Source organism: Scophthalmus maximus, chromosome 8 (genome assembly GCF_022379125.1).
Source record: "Scophthalmus maximus strain ysfricsl-2021 chromosome 8, ASM2237912v1, whole genome shotgun sequence".
In the NCBI taxonomy this organism is placed as follows: domain Eukaryota; kingdom Metazoa; phylum Chordata; class Actinopteri; order Pleuronectiformes; family Scophthalmidae; genus Scophthalmus; species Scophthalmus maximus.
This window is the reverse complement of record NC_061522.1, coordinates 8,325,420-8,340,000: the sequence shown is the minus strand read 5'-3', so window position 1 is coordinate 8,340,000 and position 14,581 is coordinate 8,325,420. Positions and strand designations below refer to the sequence as shown.

Below are 14,581 nucleotides of genomic sequence, written 5' to 3'. Positions count from 1 at the left end.
ACAGGTTCAAAAGTATAATTTGGCATAAATGAAAACAACTAAATGTAACTCGCACTGCTTTCAGACCCGGAGACATTAAAGCGTGTGAGGATTTCACCACTCGGCGTCGAGGAGGAGTCCCGACGAGCCAGGCGGTGGAACCTGTCCGTTTTCTGGATCTATTCTCCGTCTTTAATCCCGGAGACAGTCACACCCAACACTCCGCCATTGTGCGGCTGAAACCTCTCTCTGCATGACAGAGCGTAGGTGCTTGAGTTTATCGCTCCGGCGAGCGCAGCCCCAAACCACGCACACACATTCAGACACATGTGCACATGAGCATGCAGACTCAATTGCATGCACACACGCAACGTCTTGTTTTTGTTTCATTTTTTATTCGTGCATTTATAACTTTATTATTGTATCGGTGCAGCTGTCAGGCCTCAACGTGCATCCAGGTGTTGGACTGAGAGGACGGTCTCCCGAGGACAGACTCGGGCTAACGCGGGTTTTTCCTCTTCATCACTCGCTTCATCGCGTCACAAGCAGCAGAGCTTCATCCTACTGGACAAAACTGTTTCAAAACAGGTTTACATGCTCAGATCGTGGACTCGCACAGCACTCGTGTTCATTTCCAACCTGACTAAATCCCTGTGTTTTCACCTTTTCACCGTTGCTAATGCAACATGCAGACCCTTAAACAGACAGGAGCACAATAGGAGTTGTGAAAAACAATTAATCTCATGCGTACTTACATAAAGTATTTGCACATGTATTTTTATTAGTAATTTAATACGTTACTATTGTTATTTTCAAAAGCTGCTTGACCCTTTTTTCTTCATCAACATGTTAAGACAACTTTTTTGAAAAACAACTGATTAATATATAATTACTCATCGTCAGCAATGTCCTGCACCGCTGGAGGTCATGATGACTTCTGATCAGGACGACTAAAAACAACAAGACCACTAATCTGAACCAAGTCACATGAGCGAGACACCAATACCCGAGTGGCAACCCACCGTAACGTCACCCATTAGTTAGTGAAATGCCGTTTTGAAAGCCTCGGGTTTTGCATTTTGACCCGCGCCATCTTGATTTTTTTGGGAACCAGACGTAGGAGCAGGGGGTGGGTCCGACTGAGATCTTATCCACTGCGCGTCCACCTACACCTTCAACCGTGCACCGTACTAGGTGTCAATCACACTGTACCTACGCTCCAATACGCACTGTGCTTTAATCGCCAAAGGTCGCCAAATCTACAAAAACAACACCCACCCAAAATATAATAAATCAGAATGCTCCTTTAGTCACAAATCAGCTGATGAAATCCGTCTTCACACATTACATCTATTTATGACGGTATCACGTCTCATTACATCACAGCTTTAAATGTATTTGATTTGTTAATATTTGGATTCCTACATAAGGTTTTAATCTCTTAGAATACAAGGTTGCCCACACACACACACACAAACACACACACACACACACACACACACAAACACACACACACACACACACACATGCACTATTGGCATGAACCTTTTCATTGACCTCCCTCCTTCCATCCCAGTTAATCTATGTATGAACAATAATAGACAAACAGCACATTATGAATGTTTTAAAAAATCCTGTGACAGTGTTGATGAATCGACCATGGTTACAGTTGTGAAAGGCAAACAAAGAAAAGGACGGTATCTGCTTTTGTGTCAGTCTTATTCCTGCAATGAATAGAAAATACAGGTGAATAGTTTTCTCATGAAGGAGATTATCAGCATTGTTCAACAGTATTTTTATATTCTCTCTCACTCCTTTGCTCATAATGTTTCCCCAACAGCTGACCCACCTTTGACTCGTCTTTACACCTGAGCTCGCCTGCCTCTGCCAAGCAGAACACAACCACAAAGACCACTTGTCATCCAACCCAACGAGCGCCAGGAGAATAAATCCACCATTGCGCCACATGCGGCATCAAAAGGGGGTGGTGGAGGTGGAGGTGGAGGCTTTGTTTAATCTTCTGGGTATTTTTGTTTTTTAATGGGGTTAATTTTGGGAAAGGTTACGTTGAAAAAATAAACAAACTTAATTTTTTCAGGTCTAATCACGGCAATTATACTGGTAGCAGATCATTAGATGATTCTATCCACAAAGGCAAAGATATGTTGTGCTTGAGTGCCTGATTGCTTGCACACAAGATGTGGCTTGTATTGGCTTTTTGCCTTAAGTACAGATAATCCACATGTGTCAGTGATTGAGGAGGTACAAATCCCATAGTAACAGACACACAGGTGGCACTGGAAAGAAACAGCATACCAGTCTGGATTTCTCTCTCTCTCTCTCTCACTGTCTTACTTGGCCAGCTACCATGCAAGGCTGAGTCAGAAGTGCAGCCTCCCAGATACTGATACACCGTAACCTCTCTCTTCACACACACACACACACACACACGCACACACACACGCACACGCACACGCACACACACACAAGTGGAAAGGCCCTGCACCGCATCCAGTTTGAGTGGTCATGCTCTAGTCATGCATGGAGATGTGGTGCCGCCGATGCCGTTGCGTGTGTCTGCTATATTAAGTGGAAAGAACCTTGATTATCAATGTACGGTAGAAATTGTGACCACACAATGTAACCGGGAAACCAAGTTAATCTGACTAAGTACTTATAATGACCAGTAAAAAAAACTTTTACACAATCAAAAAACAAAGACAAACACGGATTCAACTTGTACCAATCTAACACTTCAGTGAATGAATGTACAAATGGCCTTTGCTTTACTTTCCTAACCTAGTTTACACTTATCAAGGGAAGGCAAGACAATTATAGGAATAATTCGATGTAATTTGGGAAATACACCTATTTGGTTTCTTGCTGAGATTGAAAAGAAGAACAAGAAGAAGATGAAAGAGAAGAAAAAGAAGAAGAAGAAGAAGAAACATTTTTGCAACCTAAGATGTTTTAACATATGACAGAATTTTGGGGACTTTTATAAAAATTAAAGGAGTTTATTCTTTTGGCTGAACTGCTAATAATAGACATATGTGTTAAGGAGTCAAAAATTATGGGAGATACAAAAGATCCTACCAGAAAATCGACCTCTAATATGAAAACTATATATATATTGTATGTATATATATACATTATTCTTTATTTATGTATTTCTTTATATCTTTCTGTGTGTGTTGTAAGGTTAACCTGACCACAAAACTAATTTCCTCTTCCAAGGTTAAGATCTAGTGCACCATGCAGTTTTATCTTCTATTTTCAAAGAGGTATTACCGATCCCTTTACAACAGCTACTTGCTGTTTAAAACTCATAAAAAATCCATCATCTCTTCTTATCAAAACAAAATTGACAGGTACAACATCATATAGAGTCAAACACGCATTTTTAGAGCCAAGGTCTTCTCCACAAGTCCTTCATCAGCCAAGCTTTAAAAAGACATGTCAGGAGTTTGACGGCTGAGATAACAACACCGTGCTCACGGATATCAGTGGAAGCTGGATGAATACCTGTATCTTCCTGCTTAGGAATCAGAGGATTTAGGCAGCGGTGAAAGCCCGTCAGCGTTGACACACACAAAAGCCTTGTTGTGCACCACTGAACAATTGCAATACCCGTGATTGAAGCGGCAATTATGATCAGGTTTAGATAGAAGATTTTGGAAAATGAATTGCCCACTACTGCTGCGATAATAGGCATAATGGTTTTGGCAGGCTGCCTATAGATCACCCAGGTAAAGACAAAACACCTGAGACCATGTAATAAATAAAGTTAAACCCGATATACCGGTAAAAAATTGTTTCGTTGAGGTTTTGAAATTGATGCTGTTTCATTAGAGCTAGATGTAAGATGGCCAGTTTTTGTGTGGAACTGTTTTTGTGTTCATGTTGGGTTTTGTTGTTGTTGTTGTTGTTGTTGTTGTTGTTGTTTGTGCTTAGGCCTTCGGACTAATTGCAGGTAGTTGAGACGGAATTATTAATAGAAGAAAAAGAAGCAGGAGAGGTGTGGTACCACACATATTATTTTATTGCAATTTTTGCAGGATTGCTTGCAGTCTTTGCCTCCATTATGAAGTCTAATCAACGATGATTCGTTCAGTTTGGCACATTTGAACTAGTGCCGTGTACTGTCTGCATCTGAAGTTGGTGATGCTGGAAGTAAAATCATACACCGATGAAATTAAACCGGTCCGAATTAATTCCTCCATTGAAACAGAAATACTGTCAATACAATTATCCAACTCTCAGCAGGAGAGTGGATAAATGTATTTCTTAGAAAAGGGCTTTAATTGTGGAACGCCGCCTGTTTTTTGAAAGGTATTGCACAGAATCGCCTGCCGTTACTCGCCCGCACACAGAATGAGCTGTGCTACGCTACTCGAGAAAAAGAATAGACAGCAAACGCTTCACTGCATGGGGAAATACCTTGCCAAAAGCCACAGGAGCTCTGTGTGGTAACAACGCATCTCCTGCGACTCTTCTCCAACCTCAGACAGCAGACACATACAGAGAAAAGTGACTCTGCGTTAATGAAGTAGAACAAAATAAGGCCGGTGCTCCACTCCTACTGGTCAACCATCCTAATGTGTGATCCTATTGTGCAAGTGGGGATCCTTTCAGGTGCAGGCACGGGTAAAAAAAAGAAAAAGAGATGCTCACGTACATCTGGCCCGGGCTGCGTGCAGGCTGAGACATCGGCGAGGTGTTGAAACATAGATCTGAGCGGAGCCCGGCTGACATGGACGCACTGACATTTGCAACCAGGCATGACTTTAGTTGTGAGCTCTGATACAGATTCTGACTCGCCACCAGGGTGACAGGTGAGTCAGACTCTGCGTGAGTCATGCGAAGAAAACCTGATCCACCACTGCCCGTGAATATTGCGCCAGTAACATTGGAGATTTGATTACCTGCTGATAAACTCACAGACCGATCTGTAAATATGTGAATAAGAGGTGGTTCACTCCCTCTTCCTCCGAGCTGGAATCGCACCGCTCATCCTCATCCAACAGTCATTTCAACTGACCGACTAATGTTTGCAGCTCTGATAGCGACAAATCCTTTTTTAAACCTCTTGTCAATACAGTGGAAAGATGACAGGAGATGATCGGAGGAATGTTTTACATAACTGCTGGTCCAATATAAGACGACGAATATATCTCTTTTTGTGACTATTTTTAAAACCTGCTTCCACATCTTCAGCAGAAACCAGTGGGCCGTGGGTGTTAAGGTGTTAAGGGCTACATCAACGGTTGGCTAGTGTTTTTCAAAAGAAGGTGTTGATGATAAGAGAAATATAGAATAACCACAGCCTTATTAATAACCTTTAATGGCACGTAGAAATGAATGCAGTCAATGGATTTTTGTTGTAACGTCACCTATTATTCAAAATTCTTTATCAGTTTCATGTGTGCGACTCACAGGTATTTCGACGTCTGTGGGTTCTTCACACCCTGAGCTCAAATTAGATTATTAAAAGCAACATGGCGATTATGAGATTGATTCACATCGAGTGTGAATTGTAATGTGGCCCTGTTTGTGAAGAGATCCCAAGAAAGGACTTGCCAGGAACTTTGAGCCGAGAGGGCAATTTATGCTTCATGAAGAAGAACTTGTTCGTACAACGTGCCGGTCTCACGCATGGCAGAAGGCTCGAGTCTTTGTAGCTGCTCCAAAGTGACCACATTCAAAGTCGGGGTGAAAAGCCGCCCGTCGTGGAGAGTGGCTGGGCATTACAATCACTCAACTGGGGACAACGGTACATAAATTCAGGGTTCTTCCCTGGAAGGCATTTATGGTGTTGCATTTCAAAAGTGACAGAAGTCGTTGTGTGAAGAACCAACTCTGATATTCACAATGTGTGCGCGATACACACGACGATAACCCCGTTTTGAAATGCAAGGCCAGTGGCTTCGCCAGGAAAAATGCACTGTGCACGGTCGCTGTAATAACTGTAAATACAAGTGGCCCTCTTCTGTAAACCTCACTTTGCGTGTCCTTTGTGTGTGTTTCTGTTCACATTGTTCCTCAGAACGTTCTTTCTTATGTTACACGGCACATCGTGACTGCCACTCTTTGTCCCCGTTTGCTCTTCAGTGCTGCGCCTTGTAATGTCACGAGAGTGTTTTTCTTCGCCAGTGTACACAGTTGCGCTTGTCATTTCAGAGCATTAATCTTTAAGGCTATCAGTTAGTCAAGGTGTCATCCAAACACACCGTACCAGGAAGGTTTACACTTTAATTCATGCGGCTATCAACTCTGAAACGATGGCCATGTGGCACCAGGGAGTCAACGACCCACAGAGGTGGAAACATCTGGCATTTGCCACAGGTTGGTGTAACTAATGAGCAATAAAACATGTCCAACGCCACAACAACAGCTCATAGTTTTATATCACTCAAATCCACACGTTTGTTCTTCTGCAAGTCAACGTGCAGACGAGGGACACACACACAAACTCACACATTGGGATTTAACGGCAGGTTTCCTGGGCAGTGCGGCACTTCAGTTATGTAAACTGGCTCGGGGTTCGGAGCAAGTCGACCGTCAGGACTTTGCATCCTCAGCAGGCCCCTGCAGCTGCTAATGCAAACAAGAAGCCCTCACTCTCTAGAAAGTGGCCTGTCCGGGGCAAGAGAAGACAAATGAACAGCTTCGTCATAAAAGGATACTAAACTTCTTTTTTTTTAATGATTGATATGGCAAAAAAAACAAAACTGTGGGGCATTTTTGCTTGAGCATTTCAAGGTGGCATTTGAGGATGAGCTAAACATTTCAAAAAGGAAATTGTTTTAGGTCCACATATATTTTTTAAAGATACCAAATTAAAGCCATGCTCATTTCGATTCATATTTTTCAGATATTACTGATTGAATGTCAATTGAATGTCCGATTATATAATCGATTCAGAACATTTGTTGACAGCCCTAGTAATAATATTAACAAACAATAACATGCTTATGCATAATTCATTAACAAAAACATCCTTATATCATGAGGGGGAAAGGTCTTCGGTTTCAAAGTGATTGACATACAGTATATAATCAGTGAGTGCTTAGTGGGAAACACCACATTAATACTGGGCAGGGTCTCCCTTTGCTCTCAAAACAGCCTCAGATTCTGATGATCACATCACATGATTTCTGCAGATTTGTCAGCTGCACATTCTTGCTGCGAATCTGTTCCCCCACATCCCATAAGGGTCAGCAACAGTACTCAGGCTTTGGCATTCAAACAAATAGATGGGTTTTCTATCAAAGGGCCTTAAAGTGTGCCAAGAAAACATTCCACACCATTACACGACCACCAGTCTGGATCGCTGACGCAAGGCAGGTTGGATCCCTGGGCTCATGCTGTTGAAGCCAAATTCTGATGACAGTGTTTTTCCAACCTTCCACTGTCCAGGTCAACCTGTGTCCTTCCTCAGCTTTCAGTGACTGAGTCCAACCTGACGTGGATGTTTTGTTTGTATCGAGCATTCTGAGTTTCTTTTTTACCAGTTCATTCAAACAAAAGGGTTTGAAACGTCTCTTTTTTTACCAGTTGTATTTCTTTTAACACACAAATTATAGAATATGATCTTTGCCATTCTGTCTACCTCAGCTACAGTACTGTCTAAAAGCTTCCTATCTGCTCCATCAATGCTGCAAAGACACCTGCAGCCTGTACTCGTGCAGCCACCAAATGTCCAAAGTCGAGTGTTGAAATTCAAATGTCTAATTTGTTTGGCTTTGTTTGGAGAGAGCCGTTTCCCTCTGGCAGGGCCATAAGTATACGCGAGACACAACGTGTAGAGCCCTTCATTTGCCTCGGCTGCCGCCCTGCTCTCTTGTGAAGCTGTCCCAGCCGACTGCCGTCATTTGCGTCTCCGCGCTGCACAGTGATGGACAGGTGGAGGCCTCTCCCGACGCCACCGGTGCATGGCTCCAGAGGCCCCAGCGTATACTCGGTGACGCTAAGCCCAAGTACACTCCAGCAGAAGGATTTGGGGGGGCTGTGTTTGCAGCTTAAGCTACGCTAGAATCAAAAATCCCACATATAGGAAACAAGGGCCTTAGGTTGACAAAACAACATGAAATTTGAATGGATTTCAAAATTTTAGGCAACCGAGCAAACATTTTACAAACAATGCTGGGTTATATTAATGCATCTATGCAATTTGTCTCCCTTTTCACCGCATGCACTGCTGTAAATGATATATGTGTAGCAATGTTATATTTTTTTCTTGCTTATTGGCAGTGTCCACATTTTATAGGTGTCTGTAAGTGGTTTGTTTATCTCTAAGCTAAATTAGCTTTTCAAAAAGAGAATGATATATCATTATTTTTTTTTACCACTAACACTTTTAATCTTCATCCAGTGGTTACAGAGCGACATTAGCATTAATCAGCAGTTTGTCTGTCTGCTGTTTGGTGCCGAGCAGGTAGTTTACAAAATAGCAGAATTGCTATTTATTTATTAATATGATTTAGTGTAAATGTCAAAGTCACACAGAACAATCCATGCTTGGACATCAACACATTCATCTTTAATCACACACATTGACAGTGAAGTCGTTTTTCAGCGGCATAATCCATATTTTTAATCCGCCAGCACAGACACTGGGATAAAAGGCTCATGAACAAATATTAAGACAGTCACTGCTGTACAGATGCCAAATCATGATGCATAAGCAAACTATGGCAAATATGAGCCCTGAGCTCCGGTAACAACAGGTACCTGAGTAATAACTCGCCACTAATTGTTCCTAACCATGAAGCAGAGGAAGCTGTCTTAAGCAAAGGGTGAGGTCCACAACGTGTCTATCACATCTGTCAGAGGCTGAAGGGGAATATCCACACAAACACATTATTACAGTCACGTGGATACGAGTGCTTAATGAAATATGACCTGTGTTTACATCGTGCCTTAAGAACGCAACTCAAATTCACTTTGTTAAACTGTCGAGGCTGACAGGCTCAAATATAAATTTTGTGCAATTTATGGACTTCAATCAGGTAAAACATAACCTGCCTCCTGATTGGCTGAACATCCCAACACTTCATCCTATTAATCCTATAATTGTATCATGTGTATAGTCTATTTTGCACTTTCTGCTGTCTTCTTTGATTCATATACATAATGTCCTTGCTGTTGCAAAGTGCTTACTGTTGTGGTGGGGTTTCTTTGTAATGTTGCAAGGTCTCAACTTCACTATGTGAAGCGTCGAGAGATAAAGTATGTTGAGATTTGGCGCTACACAAATACATTTAGATGAAGAACAGCAAATACATATTTGTGACACAGAGTCACAAAAAGGTGATGAAAGTCATCACAAAGCCCATTGTGACGTGACCAAAATACTTCAACCAATAGTCCAAAGCTAAAATGTTTTCAGTTTACAATGATATAATACACATTTAAGAAGCTAAAACTATTACTATCTTTTGCTGTTTTGTTTGATAAATGATCGAAACAGTTGGCGATTCACTTTCTGCCTGTATACAAATCACTTAATCAGCTAAATGCATTAGCATCAAATTACATGTATTTACATTTACACTAGAAAACGCACAAAATGACAAATGACACCATCCACTGTGATCCAGTGGCTCGTTCGTTTGTCTCGACTTCTCTCCTTCCCCTGACAGCGGTGTCAGGTGGCTCTGCCTGGCCTCTACACACGGATCTTGACGCTGAAGAGTTTGTCACTGTGCAACATGACGTGGTATAACTGGATAAAAAGAAAATGGCCATCATTCAAAAATAAATGGATAAAGCATAGGGGGGTGGGGGAAACTGTCATACACTTACGTATACTTAAGTAAAACTAGATAACTTGACTACTTCACCTGAAAAAAGTGGATTCGTCTTAGCACCACAATAGAAGTCGCATCACTAATTGCACAATAATTCACATACAACTTTAAGGTGAATGTTTCCTCTTCTAAAAAAAGATCTAAAGTACTAATCAAATATAATCAAATATATAACAAGAGCCCTCGTAGAGTCAAACAAATTCCTGGATCATGATCCGGATCCGTCCCAAAATGTAATGTCCTGCTACCTTGGCCGAGAGCGATCTTTGATAACTTTTTCATGGAAACCCGTCCATAACTTTTTGAATAATCCTGCTAACAAACAGAAAAGATACAAACCCATCACATAACCTCCTTGGCGAAAGGAAACCAAACATTGCCTAAACAAGGAGCAAACACTGACTGAGGCTTCGGGAGATTATACCTGGATATTTTAAAAACGACATAAAGAGATGGGATCAGACTTAAATCATCCGGCCTCTTAAAAGAATTTTGCACCTGTCTTTGTTTCGTGTTCGCCTTGCTATTTTTGGCAAGTTGCCTCATGCTGGAATGCAAACACAATGAGAGCAGAGGGAAACTTAATTTTGATCAACAAGTAGCAGGTATCTCATGTGGACGTATCTCATCCTGTCACAAACCCCAGGTCCAGCCCAGCTAACCCCTGACCCCTGACCCCTCGCCACAGGACTAAACCCTTCATCAGGCTGTTTGTCTCCGCAAAACCCACGCTCTCTCACCACGCTCCTGCTCTGACACATGCCCTCAGCGGTAACCCGGCCCGGTGTTGAGCAGTGGGAGGGTGCTGCCTGTGTTTTCCTCCGTGTTTGTTTAACAGATTAAGGTGATGAACCCTAGCTCTCGGGAGTCCCAGGATTTCATACCACCGGAGCTGCACAGAGCAGCCTCCATCACTGGGGCAGTTGAAATTGAAGAGGGCTTTAAGTCCACATGAAAGCAGAGGTTTCAAAGATTGGACTATCTGAGAATTAAAACGGAGCGGGGCAGTTTTCCGCACTGCAAAAAGTAGCTGGAAGTGCAAAAGGCAAAAACTTGACACAACAACAACACTGACATTGAATCGTGTCCAGCAAAGCATTGCGACCAATTCCTTGACCACTTTCAATATCCAGCTTTAAGAGTTGGTTATTCCTGTCACTCGGGTTCTCGTCCCGGGCTTGTGATGATGGCCTATATTTTGCATGCTGAAATCACATGAGGGCTTTTGTCTGGAAAACATTTACATCTCTTGACACAGTTGGCTTGCCCAACCACTGGCACAGAACAAACAAGGAAGAAGGGCTGAAAAAACAACCCGTAGGTTAAGTTACCACTAAAGAGGTCTTTTAGTGTTAAACGTCAAAACAACGTGGGCCATTTTGGACTTTTTAAAATAAACCGAGGTCGACTTTAAAGGGTAATTTGAATATGAAGAGGAAACAATGTTTTTAGTGACAGTTCTGGTCTATTAAAACTAAGAGGTCCTGCATAGTGTCACTCTGACAGTTGCAAGTAAATGCAATAAAGGCAATCAAAGGTGAAAAGTGTTCTTTTTGGGGGGGGGGGGGGGGGGGGGGGGGGGGTTGTTAACAACGCTCAGCTTTCAAAAATCTGTTTGAAGAAGTTGGTCCTGGTTTTGGACAGTAGACTTTTATGACTTTCAAGATTAAGATAACATTAATCACAGCCACATAAAAGATATGTCAATTCATTTTTAATAGAAATGTCCACCGCAAAGTATGCCGACTTTGTCAATCACGAACAATAGGCCCTTATGAAGCTGAGGTATGTTGCTTGGAGGGGGTGTGGCCCCTCAGGTGCTCTGCGGAGGCAATACACTCCTCAGGTAACGCTGAGTGACTCATTCTCACACACACCTTGAACAGCGCACATGGCGCTGTTACACCTTTACTCCTCAACTTAGCCTGACAACAAACTGTAGGAATAAGCTGAACGAGCGCCGCATTTAATGAAACAGGATTTCTTGGAAAAGCTCATTTCTTTAATGAAGAACTGTTGGATTTGGACTCAAAGACAGTGAGTTGTGAAAAACGAATGTGATTTTTATTCTGGAAGGATTTTTTTTCTGTTTCCACTGTCCTGGATCAAATTAGTTGACTGTGATTACAGACTGTGGACCGACGAGCGCTGCACAGCACTTACACTTAATCTGTTTCCTTTTGAGCTGTCCATGACAATGCCGGTGGTCAAAGTGGAGAAAGAGTCTCCCGCTGACACTTTATCTGACTCCAACCCTCCACCATCGACAGAGGTGCAGGCCAGAGGTCGGAGGAGGAAGAGACCTCTCCAGCGGGGGAAACCCCCATACAGCTACATCGCACTCATTTCCATGGCCATAGCAAACTCTCCTGACCGCAAACTGACATTGGGGGGCATCTACAAATTCATCACGGAGCGCTTCCCCTTCTACAGAGACAATTCAAAGAAATGGCAGAACTCCATCCGCCATAACTTGACACTCAATGATTGTTTTATCAAGATCCCAAGAGAGCCGGGGCGGCCAGGAAAGGGCAACTACTGGGCTTTAGATCCAAACGCCGAGGACATGTTCGAGAGTGGCAGCTTCCTCAGGCGGAGGAAGAGGTTCAAGCGCTGTGACTTCACCACCTACGCCTCATACGTGCATGAGACGCCAGTTTTCTCCCCTGTCCAGATTGCCAGGTCGGCTGCATATTCCAACTCAGTCTACTCCAACATGACGGTCAGTCCGACCTACGGGCAGCAGCTACCGTCGGCCTACTACCCCTCCTCATCACCTCCTGCGTTCGGACCAGGTCAGAACCGCATGTTCAGCATCAATAACCTCATGGGACACCCAACTCCAGGCAGTATGCTTGGAGGTCAGGGGCCAGAGGGGATGCAGCAGCCCAGCCGGACCTTTAGTCCAGAGGGGCCCCCGAACGGATCCAGTCCCTGCAGCCTGGGAGCCCCAGTTTTCCAGAGCCAACCATGCGGGGGACCTTTGCCACCCCGCTCGACTACACATCCCGGGTTCACCTACTCCGGGCCAAACGTGCACCCACACCACCATGCACACCAGGGTTCATATGGACAGGGCCACACCCAGGGGTATGCAGCGGCGGGACGCCTCCATGCCCACGGGCCTGCAGAGTCTGTGGACCATTACAGCAGGATGTCCCCGGTGCAGCTGGGTTCTTTCTCCCAGTATAACAGCGCTGCAGGTCCCATCGGCAACACAGGGGGTTATCTGAGACACCCTACATATCCGGGGAGTATAGACAGGTTTGTGTCTGCTATCTGAGATACTGAGAATGTAGCATCTCGCTTCTCAACCGAACATCAGAGACAAGTGAGCCAGACATGTCTGCAGACAAACAAAATTGCTTTTTTCAATGGACAAAAACTGAATACACATAATCTAGATCACGCTTTAAATTTGGTTTCAAAATGTCCCCTCTTCACATGTGAGAATGTAAATTAATCGAATTTCATGTGTGGTTGTGAGCTTTTTCTTTTGTCATGATGTTAATGTACATGTTAAATATTTACGTAACTGGTAAGTTTAAAGACGAAATGCTAAAATGTTACTATAAATTATTTTGTTTCATGGTCATAGGCTTTGCATTAAGTGGCTTGTATGAAGAACATCAGCTTTAGATTTTTATGTATTTTTTTTTCCATATTAAAATGCATAATAGGTCATTTTTGTTGAAATAAAACAATCATATGGAAAACATTTGATAAATAATTGACATAATACTGCAATTACAATTCAAGCAATTGTTTCAGACCCTCATTTTTATTTTATTATTCCCGGAGAAACATTAGATGCACAGCAAGGTAAAAAACAGTTAGCGACATATGATTATAACATCAGATATATTTGTTAATCTTACGAATAAACTATATTGCTAAATATCAAGGACAACAAATCCAGACACAACGCCAGCAGGAATGAAAAATGCCCTCCATCGTGTCTCTGTGGTGTTTACTTTGCTTTCTACACAGTTTCAGCTCAGCTGGTCTGAAGTGTTGTCTGGAGCCACAGTATCAGCAGTAACCGTGACCGGCCTCAGTTATCATGTCCAGACATCGACACAGCTCTTAGACACACGGTTAATCTACCACATGGATCCACTCGTCAAAGAAAATGAATTGACTTGTAACTCAATATTTCAGCCTATAAATTTGCGCAATGCGAGTCCCTTACGGCGACACTAGAACCTCTTCCACAGAAAGTCTGCGCATCAGACAAGATGAGACTCGTATAGGAAATGCTTTGTTATAGTTAAGACACTTTATTTTCTACCGGAAATTTGTTGACAGATTTTCTTCTCTTTTTTTTTCAACAAAGGATCCTAGTTTTTCTTGAGTGCTGCTTGATCTTTTTGTCTGTGTGGATCAAATGAGGATGACGGTTAATCCTAAAAGTAATCTGAAGGTGTTTTAATTATACCCAATTTCAAATGGACAATTTCATTATTGCAGGACCTGCACTCAAGACATCAGTCACATGGGGAACACGCCACACGGTCATGGTCTAATAAAAAGGCTACAAGAGACTAAAATGTAATGGGTGATCTGTTCACACACTGCATTTATTTAATATTGTAAAATAATTATTGAGTATTATCTAAAACAAGGACCAGATATTTAGATAAATTCAGGTTTAGCCTTCGACGGCTTTCTTGAACTGTCTTAAAAGTAACTGATCAGATGTACATGAAAAATTGTGATCAATCTATAGAGGAGTGAAAAGACAAAAAGAAAGTGAAGGAAAGTGAAAAACACTTGAGACTCCTATCTAC

General features: G+C 42.6%; 1 protein-coding gene across 1 annotated transcript; it reads left to right on the top strand.

The window, feature by feature from the left end:
• The first annotated feature begins 11,667 nt into the window (after nucleotides 1–11,667).
• Nucleotides 11,668–14,318, top strand: foxe1 (forkhead box E1). The gene is made up of 2 exons (XM_035637663.2): nucleotides 11,668–11,828; nucleotides 11,977–14,318. The coding sequence occupies exon 2, from the start codon at nucleotides 11,983–11,985 to the stop codon at nucleotides 13,072–13,074; it is 1,092 nt and encodes a 363-aa protein (XP_035493556.2). The 5' UTR covers nucleotides 11,668–11,828; nucleotides 11,977–11,982; the 3' UTR covers nucleotides 13,075–14,318.
• The last annotated feature ends 263 nt before the right edge of the window (nucleotides 14,319–14,581 follow it).